Source organism: Nesoenas mayeri (assembly GCF_963082525.1).
Source record: "Nesoenas mayeri genome assembly, chromosome: 1".
NCBI lineage: Eukaryota > Metazoa > Chordata > Aves > Columbiformes > Columbidae > Nesoenas > Nesoenas mayeri.
The window spans coordinates 73,157,091-73,184,530 of record NC_137541.1 but is presented as its reverse complement, the minus strand read 5'-3'; the positions used below and the strand labels follow the sequence as shown (position 1 = coordinate 73,184,530).

At 38.7% G+C, this 27,440-nt stretch overlaps 1 protein-coding gene across 1 annotated transcript in view; it reads left to right on the top strand.

The window, feature by feature from the left end:
• Positions 1–27,440, top strand: part of ARHGAP8 (Rho GTPase activating protein 8) — a gene marked incomplete at its 3' end in the record, with an annotated part of 60,778 nt that overhangs the window by 16,752 nt on the left and 16,586 nt on the right. Inside the window, exons 4-8 of the mRNA XM_080364041.1 lie at positions 1,260–1,391; positions 4,501–4,587; positions 8,321–8,419; positions 9,548–9,658; positions 20,328–20,401. Of these exons, the coding sequence (XP_080220167.1) occupies positions 1,260–1,391; positions 4,501–4,587; positions 8,321–8,419; positions 9,548–9,658; positions 20,328–20,401 (503 nt within the window). The remainder of the gene's footprint in view (positions 1–1,259; positions 1,392–4,500; positions 4,588–8,320; positions 8,420–9,547; positions 9,659–20,327; positions 20,402–27,440) is intronic.

The following is a 27,440-nucleotide window of genomic DNA, read 5'->3' as shown; positions in this document are numbered from 1 at the left end:
TATAACATGGGACACTCTGTATGTAAGAATATCTGCTTAGATGTATTTTAGTTTCAGACTCTTTTTTAAAAGGTCTTGAATGACTACTTCTTCCATTTACATACTGTTAATACTTAAGTCAGGGATCAAAACAGCATTATATTAATTGCACTGGCAGTCCTTGTCCCAGGCTATTTGCAGTCTAAGATTTACAGTATGCTGAGGAAATAAGCAGATAAATGAGGCTGATGAAATAAGCAGATAAGTGAGACTGTGGGAGTAAAGCGTAAGAGTGAAGTTATGGGCTTTTCCATGCAAAGGTGGATAGTCAAAGTGGCCTTGATACTTGCACGTAGCCACAGTCTAATAAATGACACATGGAATTATCTATTTCATTGAATGAAAATCGCTTATATACAATTACGAGCAGTAGCTGGAGCTCTGTTACAGAATAATAAGATAGCATTGAGAATGACATGAGAAAGTTGAAATCTGACACAGCAAGAGATGAGGCCAGACTGTACTCCTCCATCATTGCTTTATTTGAATCATTGAGCTGTGTAATAGGGCATATAGTGTTCTCAGTTGTATGAGAATGGGAAAAGCATCTTAAACTATACCATAACAGAATGAACACACAGAAATCTGCTTATAAAGCATGCAGTATTATTTCAAGATGGGGTAAGTAGTGTAGCTCTTTAAATTAGTTTTAATGGAAATGATCTATGAACACAGTCCCCACAACAAGAGAAAGGCAAATATATTTAAGAAAACAAGTTTACAGTAACAAGTCGTAATTGGCCATAATTAGGGCTAATGGATTTTTCAAGAATTTAAAAAGTTTTAAATTGAGAAGAAAACCCAAGATTTATTCTTAATTTTGACAAGTTAAAATGACAGCATTTGCTTGGCAAAAAGGAAGGGATTTATGAAGACCAGAAGAAAGCAAAATAGAAATTGCTGTCAGTTAAAATGCATCTTTTTAAAAAAAATATTGGAAAACACAGTCCCATCTTCATCTCTTAGTGAATCATGAGCACCATAGTTTTTGTAACTAAATGTATTCTTTTCAAATTTCAGGCTTTGTAGTGATGTAGAATTATTTGCAACACTGCCACTAGAGAAAGATTAATTTATTAGATAAATACATTAAAGCAAATGGGAATTTGCAGTCACTAGCTTTCTGTGCAAAGATAGCACATTTTGTTTCTCAGCTGCTGCTTTAAAAAAATCTTGTCCAGTAAATTGTCTTAAAACTAAAATGTTATCTTTCTCCTCAGGTACTTAAAGTATACTCTGGACCAGTATGTAGAGAATGATTATACAGTTGTCTACTTTCACTATGGCCTGAAGAGTCTGAATAAACCATCTCTGAAATGGTTACAAACAGCCTACAAAGAATTTGACAGGAAGTATGTCTCCAAAATATTTGGTTTACCCTTTTGGTTGTGTAATGTCTGTAACTAGCTTCCATGAAAGAAACATATCTTTCCTGATCTGACAACAGCTGAGTTCATTTTGCCGTTGCAAATTCTTGTGATGATATAGTTGTTGTTGATTTTCTTGTAAGTGTCTTCTGTGAAGTACTAAGGAATGGCCTGAGTGCTGCAGTGGTTATCCAAATTTATGAATAGCCTTGGGAACAAAACCAAGAGCCATTGCCTTTACTGTGCACTATTTAACGAGATACCTGTGACATCTTATTGGTCATCATTCTTGATTATCTCACAGTTGTGTTTGAACCTTTGATCATCCCAAGGCTATGTTGTATACAAAAAAAGGAAAAATTAGGTTTCAACAGTCCATATCTCACAACCCTTGCAGTGTTTGTTGGTGGTTATATGTAAAGCCCCAAAGGGACTGACATGCTTGTATATGCCTGACCTTTGGAGTAACAAGGACTACAGCTCATGACTTCATGTTTTAGTTGGTTAGGGTGCAGTCAAGGCCAAAGCTCCTTGATAAATAGCATTTTAACAATGTAATCTAAAGCTCTGATGTTTATTCTCTGAAAATGCACACTTACCAGTAGAGCTGAAAGTTTGTGTTGAAGTTAGTCTTGTTTGCACGGTGTTAGTTGGTCTAATGTTTATAAACTGGCCTCAAGAGGGCAACGTGACTGAAAGCAAAAACAGGCACAAGTAGCTCATTCCTGATAACGAGACTGTATGTGCATGTGCATTTTGGGAGGATGGATCATACATATCTGATTTTTCTCCAATTTTGGAGCTGGAACAAGAAGCAAATATCATAAAAGATGCTGTGAGAAAGGTTATTGGGTGTTTCTAGACTAGAGTGAGAAATATATGCCTGAGCTTTTCACAGGACTGCACACCCTGCTTTGAAAATTGAGGTAGAGATAGGCACACCACCTTTTGGTGGTCTAGTGGCAGAGCTTGGACTCTCTTGAATCCCACACGATAACCTGTAACTTTAAACCCACTAAGCAAGAAGATGAGGTTGTGCATAGCAGCCCTCAGAGCTGCGGTGGGAAGCTGTCATCTGAAGCCACAAAGTGCTTTCATGAGATATGGCTCTCCACTCAGCAACAGACTGGGAAAGCCTTTTGATTTTCCTAGTAGGTTTCTGAATCTGATTAGCACGGTGCATCTGGTTCTTTTGGGGTTTGGGTAAGGGAGAAGAAAGGTAAAAAATCTTTTCTGTGTTGTCTTTGGTGAGAGATTTGGACTACAATGCTGTTTTTTGATATGCACTGACAATTCCTGAAAATAAAGCACTATATGGGGTTGGAAGCCTACCCTACTGTACTGTTGTCCTTCTAGGACAAGCCCAAGCCAAATTTAAAGTTGCTGTATGGGGAGAGGCATCATGAAGGCAATGTCTTCTTCAGTTTTGTGGCCTTCTGACATGCCTATGTCTCAAGTGCACAGAGTCACTTTTATTTATGCCAGAAATCTGTTTTCTCTGTTCCCCCACCCCTGACCCAGAAAGCAGGAGAACCAAAGAGGGTCAGGGAAGCCCAGGTAGCTGGACAAAACCAGGCGACCGTGCACCTGTCATTTTATTCACAGTTGGGACATCTTAGCACACTGTCCTTGAGAAGCTCAAAGCAATATTCACAGCCCAACATATATGTTCTGCTGTACTAGCCAGAGGTGGGGTGGAGGGGCGTAAATAGTACCTTTCAGAGTTATTCTGTGTGTGTGTTTTGGGGGTCAAAGGAAGTAGAGAACAAAGGAGAGAATACAAGGGATTATAGCAATTAGCTAGCATCATGAAAGCAAGTGTTTAGCAGCAATAGTTTCAGAAGAATAGTTCTAGCTTTGAAGGTTTACAGCAGAAGCTAAGTGAAGTCTCGTAGGTATTTCATTGTTACCTAGGAAACTATGAAGTACATAAATGTCCACAGAAGCAACAGCTCATGTCAATTGCTTCCAGGTACAAAACAAACTTAAAATGGAAACTTCAGTAAAGCAACTCAGGTGTTTTGCCTTTTAGTTTTTATTGTTGATTTTGGGTTCTTATCCACAGTACTGCCTGTTGCATAGGAATAATTCGTTGCTTGTATATAATGGTAGCTTTGTGAAAATGATGCCTTTTTCATTCAAAGATGTGTGGGCCCAGTTAAAACCCAAAAGGAAAAACTATTGTAATTGCTGAGCTGGTCCCTTTCCCCCCCTTGCCGTAACATATTACAAGAAAGCTTTTCTTAGGAGTCCATGATCATTTTTTTCCATGATCATTGTTTTTCTAACAATGAATGGTTAACAATTGTGAGGGGTGATCCCTACTGGGAAGCAAACTTGGCAAAGTAATGAGCAACGATTTGTACATAAAAGCAGGATATTTCATTATACATTTCTCAATTTCATTTTGTAATTATGTTGAATAAGAGCAGAGTCTTTCTGTGCAGCCTGGTTTCTGGTTCAGTTTCATCCTACCAGAATCTGTTGTTTATGTATCATGGTGTGGCACTGTAGAATCAAGCAATGCTATAATGGAGAAGGGGTTTTGTCTCATACAATGGGGACCATCCAATATAAACCAGCATGCAGTAGGCTTCACCGTTAGTAATTGCTGGCAAAACAAGACAAAAGTAGTGGTAAAAATAAAATATTATGTGAAAAATTTACATCTGAAAATTTAGACATTATCTCCAACATGAAACTCCTATAAGCAGAAAATAGAGTTGAAGTAATTTTTTATATCACAGAATTTTTTTATAGACTCTTCGTTCTCTTATAAATTTATTTTTTTTAAGTTGCCTATTTTCCTTTCTCTCCCCCTGATATTAAATCTGTGAGACAGCAGGCATTGGTTAGGAACATAATAGTGTTATCTTTGCCTAGTATTGTATCATCAAAACTGCAGATTTTTTTTTTTAAATCAGGGTTTTTTTCATTTTACATTCAGTTTCTTCTGAATTAGGTCTTTTTAATGTATTTGAAAAGAACGCTGTATAATGTTCTGTAATAATACCTCCCATTCAATTGTAGCTATTCAGTTCTACCATCCATGATATTCAGAAGTCTTCTAACAATTTCATTTTTCTTTTCCTAGGTATAAGAAAAACCTTAAAGCACTCTATGTTGTACATCCAACCAACTTCATAAAAATACTGTGGAATATCTTTAAGCCTCTTATAAGGTACTTGGCAGTTTATTCAACACGTTTTCCCATTTAGTTTAAGGATGGTTTGTTCTCTAATAAGTTGCTTTTGAAAAAGCTTGAGGTAAAATATGTCAGGTAACAGCACAATAGCCATTTAAATTGTCTTGAACTAATGAGTAAGGTGAGCTTAAGCTTGGGTATGAATAATAGGGTAGAGTTCTTTTCTTTCTAAGAAAAAGAAGCCTCAGTTCATAGTGGGATTTTTTGTATGTTAAAGTAAATACCACTTTAAAACATAGTTATTCTTTGGACCATGAATGACTTTTTTGTCCTGTTTGAAAGCACTTAGCACAATATAACCGAGTCCATGACCAGAGTTACTAGGTGGTATGGTAAAGCAGATGATAAATGGTTAACCTTCAGTCTGATCTCAAGTGCTGAGATGAATAGGAATGATACTACTTGTGTGTTCAAAGTTAATGGATAAGCCCTGAAGTGCCCATAAGAGTTTGAGATGGAGGGTATAATGGTGAAGGTAGATATATTTTACTGGTGCACTCTTTGCCTTTGCATGGTAAAAAGTGATGGTGTCTACAAGGAACTGGCAACCATGGGCAGTTACTGCAAGGTGCTGGGATGGTTGGGCTTTCTTAGTTTCTGCTCCTGTACTTCTGTCACGCTCAAAGTATTTCTAACATTTTGCAGATTATATTAGTAATGTCCTCAGGGCTGAAGGTTGAAAACAGCTTGAGAAGCCGTGATGAACCAACTAGAAATGTCCATTACAGTAACTTGCAATTGGTTCAATTTCTGACTGGTAGAAAGCTAATTATTAGAAAGGGGAAGTTTAACTTCTAGACAGATCAGAACATGTAAAAATGAAAATAATTACAGCTAAAAGTCCTTCCAGAACATGCTGTTCTTGAAACAAGAAGATCAACTGTAGATCTTTATTTTAACTGGCAGTAAAATAAATGCCAAAGATCCAGGACATGAGCCAATAGTGAGGAAAGTGTGACAGTAGCAGGATATCCAGTAGCTCATGGTAACTCAGAAATGGGGATGGATTTTTTTTGTTGTTCCTGATTTGCTGTAGGATAGATATGGAGAACTTTGTAGGAAAAAACATAATAATAAAACCAGAAAAACTCTTGGTGGACATTACAACACACAAGTGAAACCAACTTCTTTCTCAGAGACAGCTGAGAGTTCCTCAGGAATAGCTTCAGGCAAGTGATTTTGGGACACTGATGGTTTTCAATCTGTGCGTGTTAATGCACTCAATGGAGCCCCAGCTGGATGACAACTGTGCTCTTTGACTTAGAGTAATAGTTGGCTGCTAATTCTTACAAAATAGAAGTTTACAGGTACCTGTTCCAAATAGTTATTTTCCCTGAATCATACCGTGTCTGTAAATAAGATCAATACCTTTTTTCCTTGGAACAGTATAATACATCTGCAATTAAATCCTTGTTTACTTTGGATGTGAAAACGAGTGATCCTGTTAAGCTTAAGCATTCATATCTAGCACAGAAAATTCAAACCAGGGCTTGTCATCTTAGATGCATCATCATCTCGACCTTCTGAACACCCTGCTTTCTTCAGGATTAGCTGTTCCTGTTTGTACTTGACTTTTACCACTGTTTAGTGTCTGATTTAGTACAAATCTACTCTGTTCTTAAAATGTGAAAACTAGAAACAAAGATATTTGGAGACTGGGACTGACAAAATAATTGAAAGTATGAGTAAACTCTGAAAAAATACATAAGCCAGAAGGTGGAAATCAGCTGAAGCTGAGAAGAAACCCTCTTTACTCCTTAAAATGTTTTAATTGCCAAATGCTCACATGCATTTATGCTTTAGGTTGACTCAAGTTTGGGTTTGTCAAGTAAGGGAAAACATCAGGATATAATTTTAAAACTCAAGTGTGAAAGTGCCTGTGTACAATTTGTCTAAGTTGTACTCTCACTGAAAACTAAAACTTATTAACGTTATTTATTTACTGAAGTAGTACAATTTAAAATTTGTTCACAGTACCTTTCCTTTCCAGTTTGGAATACTCTTATCTTAGCAGATCATACTTTTATTTAAATGTCAATATTAAACCAAAGTTCACAAAAAGAAGGGATAAAAATCCTCTGGACTTTCTGTTTCCTAGCTTTGCTGAATTACAGGCCAGATTCATTTGTAATTAGTCTTTCCAATAAAAAACACAGATATAAAATAAATTTCATTATCAAGAAACATTTATTTATTTTTCAGAGGTCTGTTAGTACCTTTTGTACCTCTTAGTAAATGGCCTAAATACTTTTACATGAACAATGTGTTTGCTAAGAAGTGGGTGAATAATAGAATTATTAGAGTGAAGAGCAAAAGTAATAAGTATTTTAGCATGATAATATTTGAAAGTATTTAAGAAAATGTAAATACTTAACATTTTTCATGCTCCAGAAATTGATTGATCTCTTTTCTAGTCCCAAAAGAAATGAGCAAGAAGGTAGTCTCATCACATGTATTTATTCCAAACTGCAAAAAAGTGTAAGAAGAGCACACATTCTATGTGTGAGCTAACAGAAGCCACTCACCTGTTAGCAAATTAATACACATTTAGGTGGTCGTGATGATGTGGCATTTTTAAGGAACAGCAATTTCTAAATGCTCGTGACTTAGTAACAGGTTATGGGTTCTGTAACATGTCCTGTATTATCAGGGATGTTTGGTTACAGGGAATTCTGTGCTAGCCCGTGGCTTAGGTAAAGCGCTGAAATTGCTGACTATTTTGGGTAAAATACACAGTGAAGATCTCTGAAGTTGTACGTGTACAGACTGATGTCCATCAGTGTCCCAAAATTGCTTGCCTGTTGGCAAAATTGAGCTCATTTCAATTAAAGAGTTTCTAACATGCTGAAGTGACTTAATTTGTACCGTCTCCCACTAGAGGGAGTGTGTGTATGTATATTTGACATTCCAGGAATAAATTTATTTATGTGAGAGAGTTTTCCTCCAATTTTACTATCAAAAGTAAGTTGCAGCAAAGTACTCTTTTTATCATAAACATCTATTATTTTGCTTGACACTTCGTTACAGGACAGATATTTTGTGTTGTGGAAAAAATATGAAATTATTGCAGATCACATGTATAAATGTGTCATTGAACCTTGTTTGAACTCCTCAGTCTGTAAGTAGTGTATTCTGGCTGAAATGGAAGATCTAACTAGTGATACTTGGTGCTTCAAATTCAGAAGTCTGTTTTGTAAAACTTGTAGAAAAATCTTATTATTCAGGATGTTTCCTAGAAGCTAGCCAGCCTTTTTTCTGGCCTGTCACTTGCTACTTTCTAGTTTGTGTCTACAGCTCCATTATTTTGTCTTTTGGCAGGAAGGAATACCTAAATAGCACAAATATGTTGTTCTGTTGGCTGTATAACATTTTGTCCAAAGTTAACAGTTCTTTTAGTGAGCTTTTTAATGCTGTGTGAAAAGCTGTTTTTCAGTGGCTTTTAAAGCAGCATTTTTCATATCTATGCAAATCACAAAACATTCAGATGGAAGTCGGTTATCTTTATTCAAATCAGACTCTCAGGCATGCACTGTATATGTTTGATCATACGAAATGAAATACATCTTATGTCTCCTGCTGCTTCAATTACAGTCTAATTTTGAGTTGCATCAGCACTTACATTTTTGTAATAAAAAAGAAACCCTTCGTAAATTTTCTTCCCATGCTGATTTTTATACTTCTTTGTGGTTTTGTTGTTTGTTTGTTTTAGCCATAAGTTTGGGAAAAAGATCACCTACTTGAACTATTTAAGTGACCTGAGAGAGCATCTCAAATATGACCAGCTAAATATCCCTCAAGAAGTCATCCGGTATGTGGCACATTTAAAATATATTGTCTCACCTTTTCTCGGGTAGAGTTGCATACTCTTCACTGTATTCCAAGCAGAATTTAATCCTATTTCTTCACTGTTTAAAAGTCTAATTTACCTCTTTGTGCTTAGTTGGATTTAATTCTGAAAGCTGCATTGCCATCAAAGGTGTACTGAAATGCGTTAGCTGTTTAGAGAGAACACTGTATAGTTTTCTACAGATTTGGAACATCATCATCTCAGTTGTGGAGCCTTTTCTTAGTATAATTGCAACTTCTGTGTGAGTGTTAAAAAAAACAATCCATATGTCATTACTACTTGTGAGTATCACATAAAGTTCATGGGTAAAAATGTAATCCTGACCTCTTTGCTTGCATATTGTAACACATTGACTTCCTTTTGCTAAGAGCATTCCCAGTCAGCAAAGAGCTGATTGATTTTAAACTTTATGGATACATCTATTGTTATCAAATCCATTACTTCTATATCGTGTGTGTATGTGTGTTAGGGAGGAGTATTGGAGAGGGAGCAGGAGAGGAAAAGAAAAATAAATGCATAGGGCTGGATTTGTCAAGTGCCAGTATTAGTATCAATAACAGTCTTTTCAACACAGCACTGTACATGGAAATGCTTTGATGTACTGACAGGAAGTGATTTTATGTCACTGCTGAGTGAAAGTAACTGAAAGCTTTGATTATGACTGTTATTGATGCCTGGTGGGTTTTTACACACCTTTTGTGTAAATATGGAATAACAGAAAATACTTCAGAGCTCTAAGGTTATAAATTGGATAGCATGGTTGCCAAAGAAAGGGGAGTTATATTTTGAGTAACAAATATGTTTGAATTTTGTGGTTAAATTATAGTATGTTCCTATTTTTTGGACACATTTATTACTATACTCTGTTGGCTGTGGCAAAAGAGCTCTTCTATGTCTTCCTTAAGTATTCTACCACAAATACTACTTAAAGATTTCCCTGATGCTTAAATTAAATGCAAGTTCTGCAGGATGAGCAGCATATACACTACTGTCAGGAAACCAGCATCATATGCAATACTGATGGTTGTTCATATATATAGTTTGTCAACTATGGTGCACAGAAAGTCAGTGATTTCTTGATTTTTGCAGACATGATGAAAATCTTCGGAGGAAACAGAAGGGAAAACTGCCACCTGTGGTTAAGGTTCCTCCGCCACGGCCACCTCTACCTACTCAGCAATTTGGAGTCAGCCTGCAATAGTAAGCTATGAGATTTCTAAAATATGAGATTTCTATACTCTGCAGCCTTCACAGGAGTGCAGGTTCACGAGACAGAATGTCTGTTAATATTTTGTTTATTGTATGTTTAGTTTCTCATTCTCTTTGAAAGCCATGCAACAATGAGGCTAGACAATGGGTTTTATGGATTCAGGACAAGTGTCGTGGTCCCTGTGACCTGCCTGGTCTTCATGTTTACAGTATCTTTGTGGTAGTTAGTGCCAGCATGGCTGCAAAACTTTTCTCCTAGTGAACAGAAGTTTGCCAACATATGACAGAGCCCCAGGCTAATCTGTTGCTGGTGGATGCTGGCAGTATCATAGTGTTTTGGAGATATTTACGTGGTGGATAGCAAAGCCAAAACAAAGCTTCAGGCTCCAAAATGGCTGCATAAAGCTAAAATGGATGCTTGAGCTTTTATATGTTGTTGGTTTGTTGCTCACAGATTGTTCTGATCAGAGTTTTATGGAATGAATAAAATCACTCTCTTCCAGAAATGCCCTGACAGCTGTTTACGTAGATTACAGCACTGTATGTGGTAGAAAAAATGATTTACTTTGCACAAGGAATGGGATGACAAGATTCAATTTTGGTAAAACACAACAAAAAAGCCACAAAACCTTCTAGCTTCCTACCCACAGTCATTTCTGTCATCTTTCTATGGCATCCTTCTCAGAAACAGCTGAAGAATATGTTTCATATTCAGCAAAGACAATTTAGGCTGTCTGATACATGGACATTTGTCATATCTCCTCCCACCCTCTACTTTTCTGGTTCTAATGATTCAGCTGTAAATGAGATATAAAATATAATTTTCCCCTGGTTAAATGTTAAACATCAGTCCTCTCTGGAAGGCCTGAAATTAGTACAATCAATATCTATTGTGTAAGAGCTACTGTGACATTAACTTTTATGGTATCTCTTTAGAGTTCACCCTAACACTTGAAACTTGGATAACTCACTTCCCTAATTCAGAGAATATCTTTTAGGTGGGCTCCACTGGGTCATTAAGAAGGACAGTGTTTTATGCCGCCACTTCAGTAGTAAAACCGAGACTGTTTGCAGGGATCAGGGCACACTCTGTCATTTGCCTCCAGCCCAGCCTGGCTGCTCAGGCAGCTCTATCGAACTTCTCACAGGCTTATGCGATCAGACAGCATGTTGTGTGCCACTCTTACCATCTGCTGGTCATATTTTATTTCTCTGACTGTGCCTGAACACTAAACAGTATCTTTCACTGTGCTGCACATAGTGAGGATGTGGTGGCCAGCCTTCCTGGTTCTACTGCCTTCCAGGTCCATTACCATCAGCAAAACACATCCTTAGCTTTCCCAAGCTAAAAGGGGTGGCTACTTATAAAGAGCTTTTCTGTGGAAGATCTTTTGGTGGGGAAACACAGAGCAAGGCAATTACTGTAACTTGTCGGTCTCTTCTCCCAAGTAACAAGTGAAAAGATGAGAGGAAATGGCCTCAAATTGCACCAGGGGAGGTTTAGATTGGATATTAGGAAAAATTTCTTCCCGGAAAGGGTAGTCAGGCACAGGAACAGGCTGCCCAGGGAAGTGGTGGAGTCACCATCCCTGGAGGTGTCTGAAAGACACATAGATGAGGTTCTTAGGAACATGGTTTAGAAGTGGACTTGGCAGTGTTAGGTTAGCAGATGGGCTCGATGATTCTAAAGGTCTTTTCTAAACAAAATTATTTTATCATATTTGACCCAGAGGGTTCCAGTGCTGGCGCTGATGTACAGATGCCCTTCCTGTGTGGGTGCAGCTCAGAGCACTCAGGTGTCTGAAATAGATGTACATGGGGATATTCATTCCTTCTGTCTGCCCACCCTTGTCTAAATTCCCTCTTCAGAAGAGATGATACTGCCTCACCCTATAAAAATACAAATAAAAAAACCCTCTGTGACTTCTAAATTAGAAAGAAAGGATTTAATTGAGACTATGTTTGTGAAGAAAAGTAAACTTAACAGAGGACAGGGAATGATATGTGTGGAGAGCTTCTAAAATCCGAACTAAAAAAAGTATCAATGTTCATCTTGATGAATGAATTGCTTGTGCTATTTCCCTTTCCTTTCATGAGGTCTGTAGATTGTAATGGCAAACTGACAGGGACTTCCCCACCTGTCTAGCAAAAAGGTGGGTTTGAAGTCTTCTCCTGGGTGAATTTCTTCCACTTTCCTGAAGAGAGCTGTGGGGAGACTCTGATTTTATTTTGTATAGGCTAATGGGAATATGTGTGCTGTGTATTTCATTACACTTAGTAAAAATTGTACTGTCAGGGATGCTGCTGAGAGAAAGCTACTGTCATAAAATGACTTTCTCTGTGGAGTCTTTCTTTAGTTTAAGAAAAGAAATTATAAGGCACATAGGCCTGAGGTTTCATCAGATTCAGTACTTCTGGGTTGATTCTGTGTGATTCAGTCAGTCAGAGGTTTGTGAATGGGATTTATTCAAAGCTCTCATAGGTAGTCTAATTTTAATAAGATGCTTGATGATAGTGTCCCGATGTCTTCGGGGTGTGGAAGGTGGTAAAGCCGTACCCTTTGTAATGTGCTTTCCTAAAAGTGATGGGCAATGCTGCTTCTGGTAGCACTTCCTCATTTAACTTTTTTCTCAGTTTATATTAGTTAATACATTTGCTTTCCAGAGCTATAATTAAAAACTAGAACAGCAAAAAGTAACTAAATGTTGGTTCAAAATATCTCACTTTTGTCCAGCAGATGGGACAAGGCAGGGAGGGAACCTGTTTTGTTAGGAGAGCAAAATGAAGATGGAAGAAGTTGCCATCTAGACACTGAAAAATGACTGTCTGGGACCAGTGTCTCGCCTTGGAGGAATCTGTTAACTCACAAAGACATTTTTAACCTCATGGAGTCAGATTTTCAGAATGACATAAGGCAACTGGACATCTAAAAATCATGGAAGGTCTGTGAGAGCTGGCAGTAAAGTTCTTTGAAATGCAATCTGTGCTGAATTGGCTTAATTTATGAGTGAGCTGAAGGGCTTATTATCAGGTTAGTTCAAATATTTTCTTTCTGATGTTACCCCTGTCTACTCAGGATCCAAAATCTGAAATTAAAATGGCAGCATTTGATCTCTTTAACCCCTCAGTGTCACTCTAAGCTCTTCGTGGGGAGGAAAACATAAACACACACCAAGCTGTGTTCATCTTAACTGTTCATCCATCTTTATTTACATTTGCTTCTGTGGGATTTAATTGTGTACTTTATGTTAGGCATAGATGTGAAGTGGAAAACCTTCCTCACTGTGAGGACTCAATAATTGGGTCTTTGCAGCTAGAACTTGAATCTAGTACCAAGTTGTCCTGCAGCTTCCACTGAAACTACACTAATTCAAACAATTATAAATGAGCTTAGTAAAGGCAGTTAAATCATCCAAAGGTGGCTTATAAGATGTCTTTAGAATAAAGTAGGGGGGACCAAAAAAGATTGTCTGTCTCCCTCTTTAATTCTTTATGCCTACATGTACAGGGCAGATTTGCCCAGTTTACTGAGTGATAGTCTCTCCGTGGCATTTCTGATCCCTAGCCTGATTGCCTGGTTGCCAAATTGCACATTTAAAGGTTCAGACTCATTATGAAAGCTATGTGGTTTTCTTGAAAATACAGAATAACACAACTGAAACTAAGGTTCATCTTCATGGGGATATCAGACAGCACAGTCGTCCTGAGGAAGTTTGTCCCCACTTAAATTTTCCTTTATAATTTAATGGGAATCCGTGCTCAGATTTGGCTGGTCCTTAAGAATGTACACATTCTTATCCCACCCCACACAAAGTGGGTGTGATGGCTTGCATGTTTACTGTTATTATGTCTTTCCCTAACTTGCTAATTCAAGCTTCTTATGTGCGGGTAGAATGAGGAGAATAACAACCGTAATGAGCTGGTTTAAAGGTTTATTGAGCCTCACGTCATGTCTCCAATAGAGGGCAATAGCAGATGTTAGCAGGGAGTGGTATTAGAGCAGGGCAAGTGTCCAGTGATACTTTCTCGGATATAATGTCCCAGCTTGTAGTGATCCAGCGCTGACAGAGGAAAGTACTACAGTGCTATGAAAATGATTTTCTGTTACTCACCAGTAGCTATCACTTTTATAAATCCAGACATTTCAAATAATGTTCACGTATTGTGTTGATATAGCAAGACTATTCTTCTGTTCATTCAACAATTCTACCTTCACACACAAAATGTAGCGCAGAAGGAATTAGCTATTCAGAATACATCCTCGCTAGTTTCCACTGTGTGTCAGGGTGAAAAATAGGATTTTTATTCTAAAAGCCATTAGTAAAGATTTTATGTTTAAAAAGAAAGGAAAAATTTGGGAACCCTCTGCTTATCTTAATCAAATAAATACAGTTAAAATGCACAAATAAAGCTTCCTAAATTTGCAACACTTTAAAGGAATTAATAATTAACTATCTGGGCCAAGTGGCATCATTGTCCTCTGCTGTATGTTCAGCAAGCTCCTATAAACCCCTGGTGCTGCACCCGATTGCTTCTGTAATCAAGGAAAGCTACAGATGAGCTCTGGCACAGAGCACAGAGTTGACCTTGACTAGCTATTGACATTGTTCTGTTTTCTCTGATTGGTTTTAAAATCTAAAGTTAAATATATTTTGTTGGAAGACAGTAAATGTTTTGTTTTTCTGTCTATTGCCATGGATGGAGAAAGAGGGCAGAGAAAATGTACAAAATTGCCACAACTGTACAGCTTTTGCTTGTTCAATTGTTATCATAAACATTTCAGGGTGCTTTCCTTTTGGTCATAATCTTTCCGCTTGTGCATGCTGTGCATGCGTGACCAGGGAGGAAGAATGTATTCTAAACCAAATCTCAGCATGTCTCAGCAGGGAAAAAATGAAAAGGGGAGGAAAAGCAGAGAGAGAGAAAGATTATCAGCCAAGAATACTTAATGACACTTCAGAACAATGTGTAAAGGCCTTTTGTGATAACTGTCCACTGTCTAGAAACGAATCATTGGGTATATAATGTGTTGCAGTAACTAATATATCCTATAGTGAGGAGTACTCATTCTCCCTGGCCACTGTGTTTACTGGAATAGATCCTTCTTGAATCTGACATGTTGCAGCAATACAATTCACATTTGTGACTCAGTTACAGAAAACTATACTGTGCCCTGAAATGCTCTGTTAAGCTCATCTCCTAAGCAGAAAGTGTAAGAGATCTCTCATTTCAAATTGCCTATAGTAGTTCCTGATCTTCAGTGTCAGTTTGCATTGTCCATCATAAAGCACAGCTGCTCATCACACTATCCCGAACAAGGCAAGAAAAATGCAGATTACTTGATAAGATTCACTGAGAGAGGTCAGAGGTGTAATTTCATTGACCTCTGAGCCGGTCTAATTTACATTAGCTGAGGTAATGTCCCTATTATTTTCTGTTACCTTCGGTCCAGTAAACTGAGCACTATGTCCCACATTGTGAAATGCTACGAAAATATCCAGCCCAGCTTTCCCCAGTGTTAGAAAAACAGAAAAAAAAAACCTTTCAGTGAATATCCTACTCTATTTTAGAATAACATCTATCTTGAGGACCTCTTTCCTTGTACTGGGCATGAAACCTTTCCTTCAAGGGAAACAGGAATCCTCTAGAAAATGGTAGATGTGCAGAAACTCTATCTCTTTTCCTGGAAGAAGAAAAATGATGTGTAGGTTTTATTATTACAAATTATAGCCCAGTTATTTGTCTCACCTCTCTGACAAATAAACTAGTGCTCAGCAGGAGCAAGTGCTGTAAATAATCCGTTTGCTATTTATACACTGAAATGGGAAACACATTTATGGGTAACAATAATAATTAGATAACATTTATAAAAAGCTGCTGGGTAGCTATTTGGTGCCTCTGGAGTGAGCAGCTGTAAGAAAGCGAAAACGATCAGTGCAACTTCAGAGAGACTGAGAATGGATTCCATGAGCTTAAATCATCAATAATAAAGATGTAACAGCTTCCAAGCAAATTAAAGTCTTGATGATGTTCCCATTCAAGTGAATTAGGCTTTCAACTAATTTTAATAAAAGTTGCCCTAAATGTTTAAGGTGCTGCTCTGAATACACAAAATAAAATTATTTGGCACACAAGGACTGTCTTATAACTGCCCTATTAGAAAGGCTAAAATAAATATATTGGTTTGGTTTTGGTCTTTTTCCCCTTAACTTGATTTGCTGTAGGCTCTTCAAGATTGACCTTGGTACTGACCTCATCTCCCACTCCCTTTTCTTCTTTAGTCCCCTACCAGGGGATATAATTTCACCAGGAATTTCAGCTTTGCATGCTGTGTGAAGAACCCCTAGAACTTCCTTCCCCATGTGGTTTATTAGCAAAGCTAATTTATTAACAGAGCTGCACAGTCACTGCCTGGTTTTGTTCTATATACTTGCAGCAGAGTTGTTATACAACACTGATCTGCTGCGAGAGACAATAATTCAGATACAGAAGCTGCCTTTCAGAGCAGGGTACGGGATTCGTGTGTTCTGTGTTTGCATGGCTCTATTCCTTTTGCTGTGACCGACTTTTGCAGGGGCTGGTATGAGAGCTCATGCTATTGAAGCAAATTTACTTATAAATTTTGCCTCTTCAGGGTCTAGGTTGAAGGTGGGGGGAAGGAGAGAACTACCTGTGTCTTGGAGCTGGTTTGAGAGCACTTCAAAGGCAAGTGGAGGGTCCTGCACCCAGGAAGGAATAACCCCAGGCACCAGTACAGATTAGTGGACCTGCTGGAAAGCAGCAACGCAGAGAAGGACTTGGGAGTTCTGGTGGGCAACAGGTTGACCATGAGCCAGCAATGGACCCTTGCGGCCCAAAAAGCAAATAGTATCCAGGGGTACATTAGAAAAAGCATGGCCAGCACATGGAGGAAGGTTTATCCTTCCCCTCTACTCTGCCCTGGTGAGACCGCATCTGGAGTACTGCGTCCAGTTCTGGGCTCCCCAGTTTAAGAAGGACAAAGAACTTCTGGAGAGAGTCCAGAAGCGGGCTACAAAGATGATTAGGGGCCTGGAGCATCTTTCTTGTGAGGAGAGACTGAGAGAGCTGGGTCTTTTCAGCCTGGAGAAGACTGAAAGGGGATCTTATCAATGTTTACAAATATCTGAAGGGTGGGTGTCAAGAGGATGGGATGAGACTCTCTTCAGTGGTGCCCAAGGACAGGATAAGGGGCAACAGGCACAGACTGAAGCACAGGAGGTTCAATCTGAATATGAGGAGAAACTTCTTTACTCTGAGGGTGCCAGAGCACTGGAACAGGCTGCACAGAGAGGCTGTGGAATCTCCTTCTCTGGAGACATTCAAAACCCACCTGGACACATTCCTGTGCCATCTGCTCTAGGTGAACCTGCTTTAGCAGGTGGGTTGGACTAGGTGATCTCCAGAGGTCTCTTCCAACCCCAACCATTCTGTGATTCCGTGATAACTCCTGTATGGTTGTAACACTAACACTGACTTTCCTTAGTTCAGTGTCAGCAGCATGCCTGACTCTGCTGTAAGGCTATTGAAGAGACTAGAAGTGACAGGGTACATATCGTGAAAGAGGTTGAGAGGATTTTGCTGCTAGGAAGACTGTTTTATGGAGGTGCCTGATTGTCACTGTGGGTAAGAAGAGGCTGCTGCTCCGAGGACTATGTCATAAACTTGGTCCTGGTAGCTTTTCAAGCCATGGCCTTCTCAAGTCAGTGAGGTTTTTTTGTGAAGTACTTATGGCCTCTGGTTTGGCTCTCATAAGATGTCTCTGATAGTGGGGAAGATTGAGGTTGGACTTGGTCTTACAAGTCAGGTCATAAATCTTTCTTCTGGCCATTATCATGTTGTTATGATACTACAGAGAATGATTACTCCAGCAAGTCCAGTGCCATTTCATATTGAAGTTAATGATATTAGTTTGTAAGCACCAGACGTTGTGTCATTTCATCTAAAGATCATACTTGCAAGCAGCAGCAAATGATGAAAATTACTAACATATAAAAGAAAGATTATTTGAATTAAACTCATTCCTTGCTGTTAGTCTTTCTTTCTGCAAATGCATTGCATACATTATAGAATTTATTTGGTCAAATGTCTAAAATTATCATGTTATGGACATAGTTTTGTGAAACTTGGCTATATTTTTTAATCAAAATTCTTATGTTTGTTTACATTAAGGAAAGTTCCCATTTCCTAAACAGTTCCTGTTAGATCTAGATACAGTAGCATCCACACAGTAGTATTAACCCATACATAGAGCAGTATTGAATTTTTTACACTTCACATTCTGGTATAGATACTTCGTTGAAGAAGGGCAGGAAAAAAATTGTTCAATAGATTGATTTCTAGTTAGGTTAACAGAAGAGCTATGGGCTTAGGTCAACCAAATTTGACAGAAGAGTGGAGCTCTCACAAATACTACAAGCTTTTAAAAATCAGTGGCTGGAAGGAAAGAAGCTAGAGCAAGAATTCAGTTTTCTCTTGTCTTTGGTCCTCTGATACACCAGTTTGTGTTTAGATGGGCATTAATTATGAGATACTCCTTACCTTATCAGGAAAACAAGGTAAAGCAGTGCAAGGGTGGGGTAGAGGAATAAAAATATTGTATAAGGGAAGTGAGGTCATGGAAGACTAAAGGAAATAATCTAGGGTTACTATGATGAGGAACCAGGTAGGACATAGGATACAAATCCGTAGCAGATCAACTTCATTAGCTCTGGAGCTGAAGGAGCAGTTGATTTCCTTCCAGCAGCAGGGTGGTCTAGGTATTTGCAAGAGTAGAAGGAGCTCTGGGAGCTGGCTTAACAAGTTGCAATCATATAACAAGTTGTATTGTTTTATATGGCACTGGGGGAAGCGACGCACAAAATGTGAAGGAGGAAAAATAGGAAAGAGGAAGAATAGGACTGGGTGGGCAACAAAAGTGTAACTGGAAGAAATGCCACTATTAGCTCAGCATTGTGTCTCTGGAGTGATGAATGACATCAAAATGTTTGATGTGTGAATGACAGAATAGCATGAAGTGTGTTCTCCTGTCAGTTTATCAGTAAGAGAAGCAAAACCACAGGGTGATTCAGTACCAAAGTCAGGACCCTGCTCTGAGTCTTCCCCTTGGAGGAACAGCCCCACTGCCCCCCTATCTGAGGCTGAGGGTGACCAGCCTCCTTGAGCTTGGAAGTCTAAAATTGACTAGTCTACCTGTCCTCTTCTAACTCCCTTCATAGGCATAGGGAAAACACATATAAGGAGGAGGGGAGGATTTGACAATTCCCCTACCCCTCCATGGTTTTAAAGTAGTTTTAATGTGTAGTTTAAACACCTAATGTTGGATTGCTGGTTCCATGCAACACTGTTACAAAGTTGTATCAAATATAGTCCAGTTATTATCAGTTGTTTTATGTTAGAAAGTAATACGCAAGCCTAGACAGAAAGAGAAGAAATCACAGTACTTGGAAAAGAAAAAGACACTAAGAATCATTGTCTTCAGCAGGTGCAACCTCAGCTAGCAGCACAAGGTTAAGGCTATGTTATGTGTTGTATAAACATATCTTGCATTTTATGTGGATGAGCCATAGCATTTGCAGTCTCTCATGATACAGGCACAGATCTCTGCGCTGTTTTGTGTGGGTACTTCAGAGATTGTCAGTAAAGCTAGTCACCTTTTAAATATCAAATATGAAATTGTACACATAAATATATATTACATCTACTTTAAAATCTGAGATTGGTCCTTTATTTTGTTGTTGATTACTATAAAAACATAGCAGAATACTCAGCAGATACTGACCATCTCTTTTGTTATACTTCTTAAACTGCCAAAGACTTTTTTATTTTTAATAAGGAAGATAATTGCAGAATTTTCTGCACTGTCTAGATCAATAAAACGCTACGTTCATTTTTTTTTGCCTCAACTGTTCACTCATGAAAGAGAAAGAAATCTCATTTCATGGGAATCATTCAAAGCGTTAATAATCTTGCTGCATCACTTTGCCTTCAAAATAAATAGTACAATATCCTTTTAATTATACATATACTGTGGCTTAAAAAGAGACAAATGACAAAGAAAAATCTGCATGATAAAAGGCTCCTTAACTTGCAGCATCCCTTGATCAAGACTCATTATGAAGCATTCATGGCAAACTCCTTCCTCACCGGCCTCTGAGCTGCCTTGAAATCCTGTTCCACTGACAGCGTCCAACCAGATCGCCTCAGAGCCGCCACCACCACTGTCACCACGTTATGGTTAAACACAGACCAGCTGGGGCATGTCAAGCGAGGGCAACAAAACTGGAGCAAAATGAATCTTGATCAGGGGCAAAGTTAGCCTGGAATATCGTTCTGCTGCTCTGTCCTTGGCTCCCCTTCAGTGTAGTAAATAGCACTTATTTATTATTTGATGGCATTGAGGTTATAGAAAGAAGGAAATGTTTAGGAATCGCTCTTTGAATAGAAGCCACTTGTTTCAGTGGCTCAGTCAGCACCTGTTAGATTTATGGAGTACTCTTGTGTTCAGTGCAGGCTCCTTAATTTGTGGAATTTAATATATTCTCTCAGATATCTCTCGGGTTTTGCTGAGACTTCTGACTTGATTTTAACTTTTTGTCTATAAATGCCATTTAAACGCTATTACTTCTTTTTTTCCTAACAGTATCAAGGACAAAAATAAAGGTGAACTAATTCCCCCAGTAATGAAGGAAACTGTATCCTACCTAAAAAGAAAAGGTGAGTTTTGTGTCAAAAGAGGATGTGTCTTTCAGAACAAGGATAATAGTATGAAACTGTGTAACGTGCAGTGCCTGATTCTGCATTTATATCCTGAAAACCTGAGTGGCAGTTGGGCACTGCCTTGAGAGTTTTGATGGGTAGGGAATACTTATTACCAGATTATTGTACCACTGGTAAAAAAAATCCTTTACGATTAATTAGGGAATAGCAAATGAGACAAGATGTCTTGAAATACACATCACCAACCCATATCATATAGTTAGTTTTAAGCAAAACTCCCAGAAAAATCAAGGTGAAATTCTGTTTTTATAGAACCAGTAGCCATAAAAAAACATTGAAAAAATGTGTTTTGCAGGAGTAAGCCTGAAGTCCTCCCTTCACAAAATATTCTTATTGGCATTTACAGACCCTTTGACTGCACTTTGTGTATCTATAGTTATATTTTATAGAGGTAAAGATTACAAAAACCCATATTTAAAATGTAAACACCCAAATCCAAGTTTCCTATATCACCTTCATGTACAGGGCAAAGAGAAGGTAAGCTTTAAGCCGCTGGCTATATAACCGAGCTCCCCAGTGCATGCCTGACCAACATAAAAGACCAAATACCAGTTGCTGTCTGTAGGATAAGTGCACTATATTCCCTACATAGGGACAAAGCTGCATGCAGGGAGAAAGTCAGAGATAAGGTTGTAGTCTTGACATTCCTTTTCCCAGTATAATGTGATTTTATGTTTCAATCCCTGATTTTTAAGGCAATCACAGCAATATTTCCATAGCCTTTTGTGCTCCAAGACCTCAGAGTTTCACAAATGTTTGCTATAATAAATCTTATAATACCCAATCTATAGCCTAGGTGCATTATCTTACAGGTGACAGAACAGAAACAGAGCATAACACAGTCTTGTGACTGTGGTAGACAGTGGTAGAACTGGGGATGATTCATAAGAACCCTACAAGAAGGGTGTGCAATTTTAATAGGTATGTCAAGTGAAGAAATCAAAATGTGTTTGGTTAGTTTTTTCTTTCCTTTTTTTTTTTTTTTTTTTTTTTTTGCCATTAAGTTTGATTAATGTCTGAACAAATTTTGAGGATCACCATGATTTTTGTTAAGACAAAAACCAGAGTCAGATCTCTGTATTGCTGTTGAATGAGTTTTGTCTAAGATCTTCCTCATTTAAAGAGCTATTTGTTTTGACAGCACACAATTAATATAAAGTATGAATTTTAAGTAGATTATATTCTTCTGTAGACAGGCTCACCCAAAACCTATATCCCACAATAATCCCAATTCTTAATTTGCATCCTTGAGCTGTCATTCTGAACAAGGTAGATTTTTCATTCAGTATTCAAATAGTATGTGTCATTGATATCTGTTCATTTTAACTCTTGCCACTAGGGTTTGGCCTAAGTTTGAGTTTATTTGAACAATGCATGAGAAATTTCAAACTTTTAAAAAACTTGTACTGAATAAGCTTCACATTTGTGAAGACAAAAGGGGGGAGTAGGGCAAGAAAAGTGTTGCTCCTCAGCTTTATTGCTGATTCTCAAGAGAAATTCTGACTTCATTTAAATCGGTGCGAGCTCATACTGATTTAAATGAGGACAAATGAGATACTTAGTGTCTTGCCCTCATTGCTAGGGTATGCTTCCTCTATTTTGCCTTCCCCCATGGTAAGTATTATAAGAAATTTCAATAAGTGCCTGTTTTATTTTGGTTTGGGTTTCATACCTTGAGTGAAGCTGATTAATGGTATGCATAGGAGAATGAGAGAGATATCCACGGCAGTGGATACCTGCTTACAGTTCGCAAGCAGTGGAGCAGAGCATCTATAGGGATGCTCCTTGCCTCCTAAAATAGCTGATTGATCTTCAAAATTCCTGCAGCAGCCAAGGCCAAGTGCTGGAGTAGGGCCAGTTCCGCTATTAAAGGTATCTACTCATCTGCAGTAGATGAAGAGTTCCTAGTAAACTTCCCTGAAAGACTCTTGGTCCAAATTCAGGATTTCCACTATAAAGCTGTTTGGATGTGCTGTTTCCAGGCTGGTGCTAATGAGGAAAACTTTGCAGGTGTAGCTTGTATCAAATATTGTGGTTGGATAGAGGGAATGTAAGTAGTTCACTGCTAAGACTGCTGAAGGCAAGTGACTGGCAGCTTGACACAATCCCTTTAATTATAATTGTAAGTGGATAATTAGAGCTTGTGTAGTGTATCGGTGCATGCCCCATCTGCAGATGAAAGCCAGACTTTTTTTCATGTTTTAAATTGTTACGAAACAATCTTCCTTACATATATTTAGCTTATCTTAATAGGCAAATACCTCTTCCTAAGCAATCACAGGAGTCAAGAGAGTTAAAATGAGGATAAATGTACACTAGCATCTTTACTTCTCACAGCTGTTATTATTTAGAAATTGAGTGAAAATTTAGTCACTAAAATGTTAATTAAAATTTTGCCTGTGCTTGGGAGGAGGGCTTTGCATATCTGGCACTTTCTTGGACCTATTTAAAGATTTTAAAGCAATAGGAGATTTATGGCCATCATTATATTGTGCTGATGATCAGTAACTAGTAATTCTTACACTGATCTGACACAAAACCTCCTCCATATCTTGCTTTTGTTCTTTCTGAGTGTTTTGTCCCATCACTATTGCACCAATCCCATTCTCATCCCTCTCACCAGTTCCTGAGTCCAGCTCAGATACCCACAGCTTTCTGACGCAGTAACGCCAACTGCGCAGTACAGGGAAAAACCCCAAATTTTAGCTCTCATGGTTGTGGTAAAAGAAAGAGTTGGCTCAACCTTATCATTGCAGAATTTCTCCTAGATAAAATGTTTGTTATTCTCAAGGCAGTAATCATCCTTGGGTTTTCTCCAAATTTCATCATTTTTTTGGCTAACAATTCATCTGTTCAATGCAATATCAGCACAGTTTGTAAAGAATAGTCTCTGAGGAAATGTGATGATACTCCCCAACAAAGCCCTTGTCCTACTTTGTGCATCTACGCAAGTCAGTGGCTTGGTAAGGCTGGCCACTGACTCATAGCCCAGCCCATGCACTTGCCAGCTGTCTCATTTTTACCCCAGCTCTCTGTCCTTCTGTGCCCCTAGGAAAGAAGGACATGGGCTGTGTCAACATGGATATTTTCCAACCAAGCCCAGTTTGCTTGGAGCTGTCATATTCCCCATCATAAGGAGATCTCCACAAATCAGATTTCTAAGGAGAGATGGCTTGTCAGGTAGAGTGTTTTCTGACATTCTCAGCCAGCTGATGCTTGAAAGCCAAGTACCTGCCATGGCACGGCTGTTAACCAGTAGGTGATAGACATGCATTTTTTTGCACTTGATTATAAGCATGCAGGTATCTGTTGTACCTGCTGTCTGCTATGATTTTAACTCTAAATCTGGAATATCTCAATTCTGCCATCAGCGTCAGCGAGTGTCGGTTCCCGTGCTGACAGCCCCGGGAGGCTGACTGGCAGCGTTCTTTGCACTCCAGACGTGGCCGTGAGCACAGAGAAAGCTTCAGTTCATCATCCGGAAGTGACAAAAATTCACTGTCATTACCCTGTTCCATTTGATTTTGGCATGGTTTCCAGCCTCACAGGATTAGCAAGGAAAGGGTTTTGGTTTTCACCCTAAATGTGGTATTTCCACTCTTTCTTCCCATTGCTACATTCTCGTGTCTAAGTACCTGAAATCAGTTTCTGAAACTCTGACTTAGATCACAGAAGCTCCTGCAAAATCATTCTTCATCGACAGGGCTAAGATTTCTTGAAACTTCAGAGACCCTCTGACACCTGTTAAGTGCATTCTGTACTGCTCAGGCTTTTATTTCTTGAACAGATCTGATGCGGGAGCTGTGGTGGTATCCAAGCTAAGCACCAACCTGCAATAGTGTGCTAGCAGGCTAAGGAAAATTTTAGTCTCTAAAGTTCATCCAGCCTTTTTCACCTTAGTGACTCCAATCCCTTTGACAAATTGCTTTATGTCACATTTTTCTGGCTTGATGTTTACATTTTCTGCCTCAGTTTCAGAGAACACTGTTGGCAGAAGTGTTCCTCCCAGCACAGAGACGTCCTCATCTGTACGAATAAGCCAAAACTCCCCCTTCTTGTACTGAGTTATTGAGTGGGCTCTGACAGCAGCAAGCATGTCCTCATCTCCAGCAGCCAAATCTGCATTATGACAGTGAGTGTGGGTTTCTTCTTCATGTACTTATCTGGCTGCATATTTAGATAGCTGTTTCTGAGCAATATGACTCTCACTGGGTCCAGTTAGTAAGTCACCCAGTACCTTAACAGAGAATAAAGAATCTGCCATAAGCAGAGATTACTCTACATCCGTTTGCATTATATACATGAGATCTGTTATGGCTGATGGCTCAGATACTATTACAATAAACATAATAAACTGAGTTTCTATAATAATTTTCAAGTTATTTTGTCAACAAAGGAAGAGAAAGCAGCCATTACACCACTTTCATTCTAGCTCCACTTTAGAGTGAAAAATGTTTTTGAAGCTTTAATACTGAATTTTTAAATGCTTAATTTCAACTCCTACTAGCTTTCACAGGGAAGAATTGGTTGCCTAAAATGAGTTCTGAGTGTTTAAGAAAATCATCAGCTCATTAAGACTAAGCCCCACAGTTCATCCTCTGGACTAAACCAGAGAAGTGCTCTTTATTTCGGAAATAATGTGTCAGTAGCATCCTGAACCCACCTGATGATTTAATCAGGCCGAAAAGGAAGGGAAGGTTTACCACAGCACATCTGTGGCTATCTTCTTATAATAGTAACCAACAAACCAGAGGAGTTTTTTTTTCTATACTCAGCCTCAAAACAACCACCTGTTCATCTGTCTAGTTTATAAATGCAAGGCTTGACTTGCACTAAATAAGATGATTTATATATATGTAGTACCTTATTTCTACCATGCCATGAGAAATTACCTTTCTTAATTAAATATTCACTCTCTTGTCAGAACAATCCTTATGTGTTTCTAACCTGGTGTCATTCCTTTGGCAGTAATGATCTAAATGCTTTGCTCACAGGCCCTTTCCTCCAAAAAGCCCAGTTTATGCCACAGGGCAGTAATTTTCTTTCTCTGGTAAATATGCCCCCATGTGTCCTCAGCAAACTGTTCAGTGCTGAAGGGAGACTGCAAATGGGGGCTGTCACTTTGTGCTGGTTTGACTGAAAATGAGTTCATTTTCTTCATGCAGTTAGAAACGTTTCTTTTTCATAGCTAGCATGGTCATTATTTGGACTTAGTTTGAGAACAAGAGATAACACCCCAGCACAAAGTTAATGTTTTTAATTGCTATGGTCTGAGAGCCAAGGACACTCTGACCGCTCTGCCCACAGGTGTGAGGCATTGAGAAGGGGAGCATGGATGGGGCAGAGCTTGACTGACATCCAGAGCAATCAATAAGAGTACTGCATCCCATTAGTGTCATGCTTCATATATAAGGAGAGTCGGGATCTTCCGGTCTCTCTCTCACATTCACTTCTCTTCACTCTTTTTGTTAGAGCCAGGGGAGTTCAGTTCGGAACATTTAGGTAGGCCTTTCGCCATCCTGCAGAGGACTCTGGGCCTTTCTGCCTTTTTCCTCTTTTCTCTCTCCGAGATCAGCTTTGGGACCAGGTGCTGCTTCCTGGGACTGGCTGCTTGACGTGGACAGAGTTCAGGAGGAATTGCATTGATTGTCTTTTATTTTATATTCTATTTCTATTTTATATATATATTTACTGGTAGTGTATTATAATTTTATTTTATTAAAGTGTGTTTATCTCAATCCAGGCTTCTCCCTTCCCTTTTGATTCTCTCTTTGGGGGGTGTGGAGGGGGATGAGTGAGCAGCTATCCTGGTTGTATTGCTAGCTTGGGTTAGACCGCGACACACTTCTAACCAAACATTTTGGTAACCAGGGATATAAGTAATGCCACGCTACAGAGGATGCATCTTCGTATGGCTTCTCTAATGCCCAGGTACAGGGTTTTGCCGGTGGCTGAAGCTGCTGGTGATACTCAGACCAATGCTTCAGAGCTGCTCAGCCTCCACAGCAGTTTCATCTCTCCTAGGCTTCAGGGTTCAGAAATGCACTTCCGCTCTTACACTTTAATAAGATGTCACAGCAGAAGTTGCCTTTCATGTCGCTTACTTACATGTATTTTTTTTCTAGAAAAGCAGGTTACAGATTGAATATAAGGTATTGTAATAAATGAAAAGTTTGTTGGTGTGTGGATGGTGGTTTTGGTGTTTATTTTGGTCTGTATTAGTACAAGTCACCACAGCCTCTTAGTTTTGAACTCTGACCCACAGTTTGAGTGTACTAACTGGTACACACTAAAAATAAAACTGCACAGCAAAATCCATATTTTGGTTGCAAATTCCCCAGCATCTGGAGGTCGGGCAATAGCTTGAAGGGGAATTTTTGATTAATTATAGCAGGTATAAATGTCACTGTTCAAACCTGCATCAAGATACTGGATAGGTTACAAAGGACAGGAATGTTGCTCAAGCATATCTTTAATATTAATATACTGCTATTTGTATTGGTCTTATGCAAAACAGCATTTGAAATATGTAGGTAGGATTATTAATGTGTTTTGGTTTAGAGAGCATGGTTGTCTGTGTTTTAAACAATTTAAAACCTAAGATAACCTGCTGGGATTATTACTAAATTTTCCAAAATTTGATAACAGTTGCATTCTATAGAATGGCCATATAAGGAAACAGCTACAAAAAATTGCTTAGAGAACTGAGACCATGTGAGATCAGCAGTGGCTTGGAAGTGATTGAACAATAAACTCACAGTGAAGGAATCACACTACAGAATTATAAAGCAGAAAAGATAACTGTGCCCTATAGGAAAATTATTTCACAGTAGCCCATGTTGCTTGGCCTTTCTCTCTTACCTCATCTCTTTTGTTGACTGGAAGTGCTTTGCAGCACAAAGTTTTTGTTCACTGTTGGCTCGTGATACCACAGGAAAGTGGTAGAGTCCTGGGTGATGACTAAGACTTCTAAATG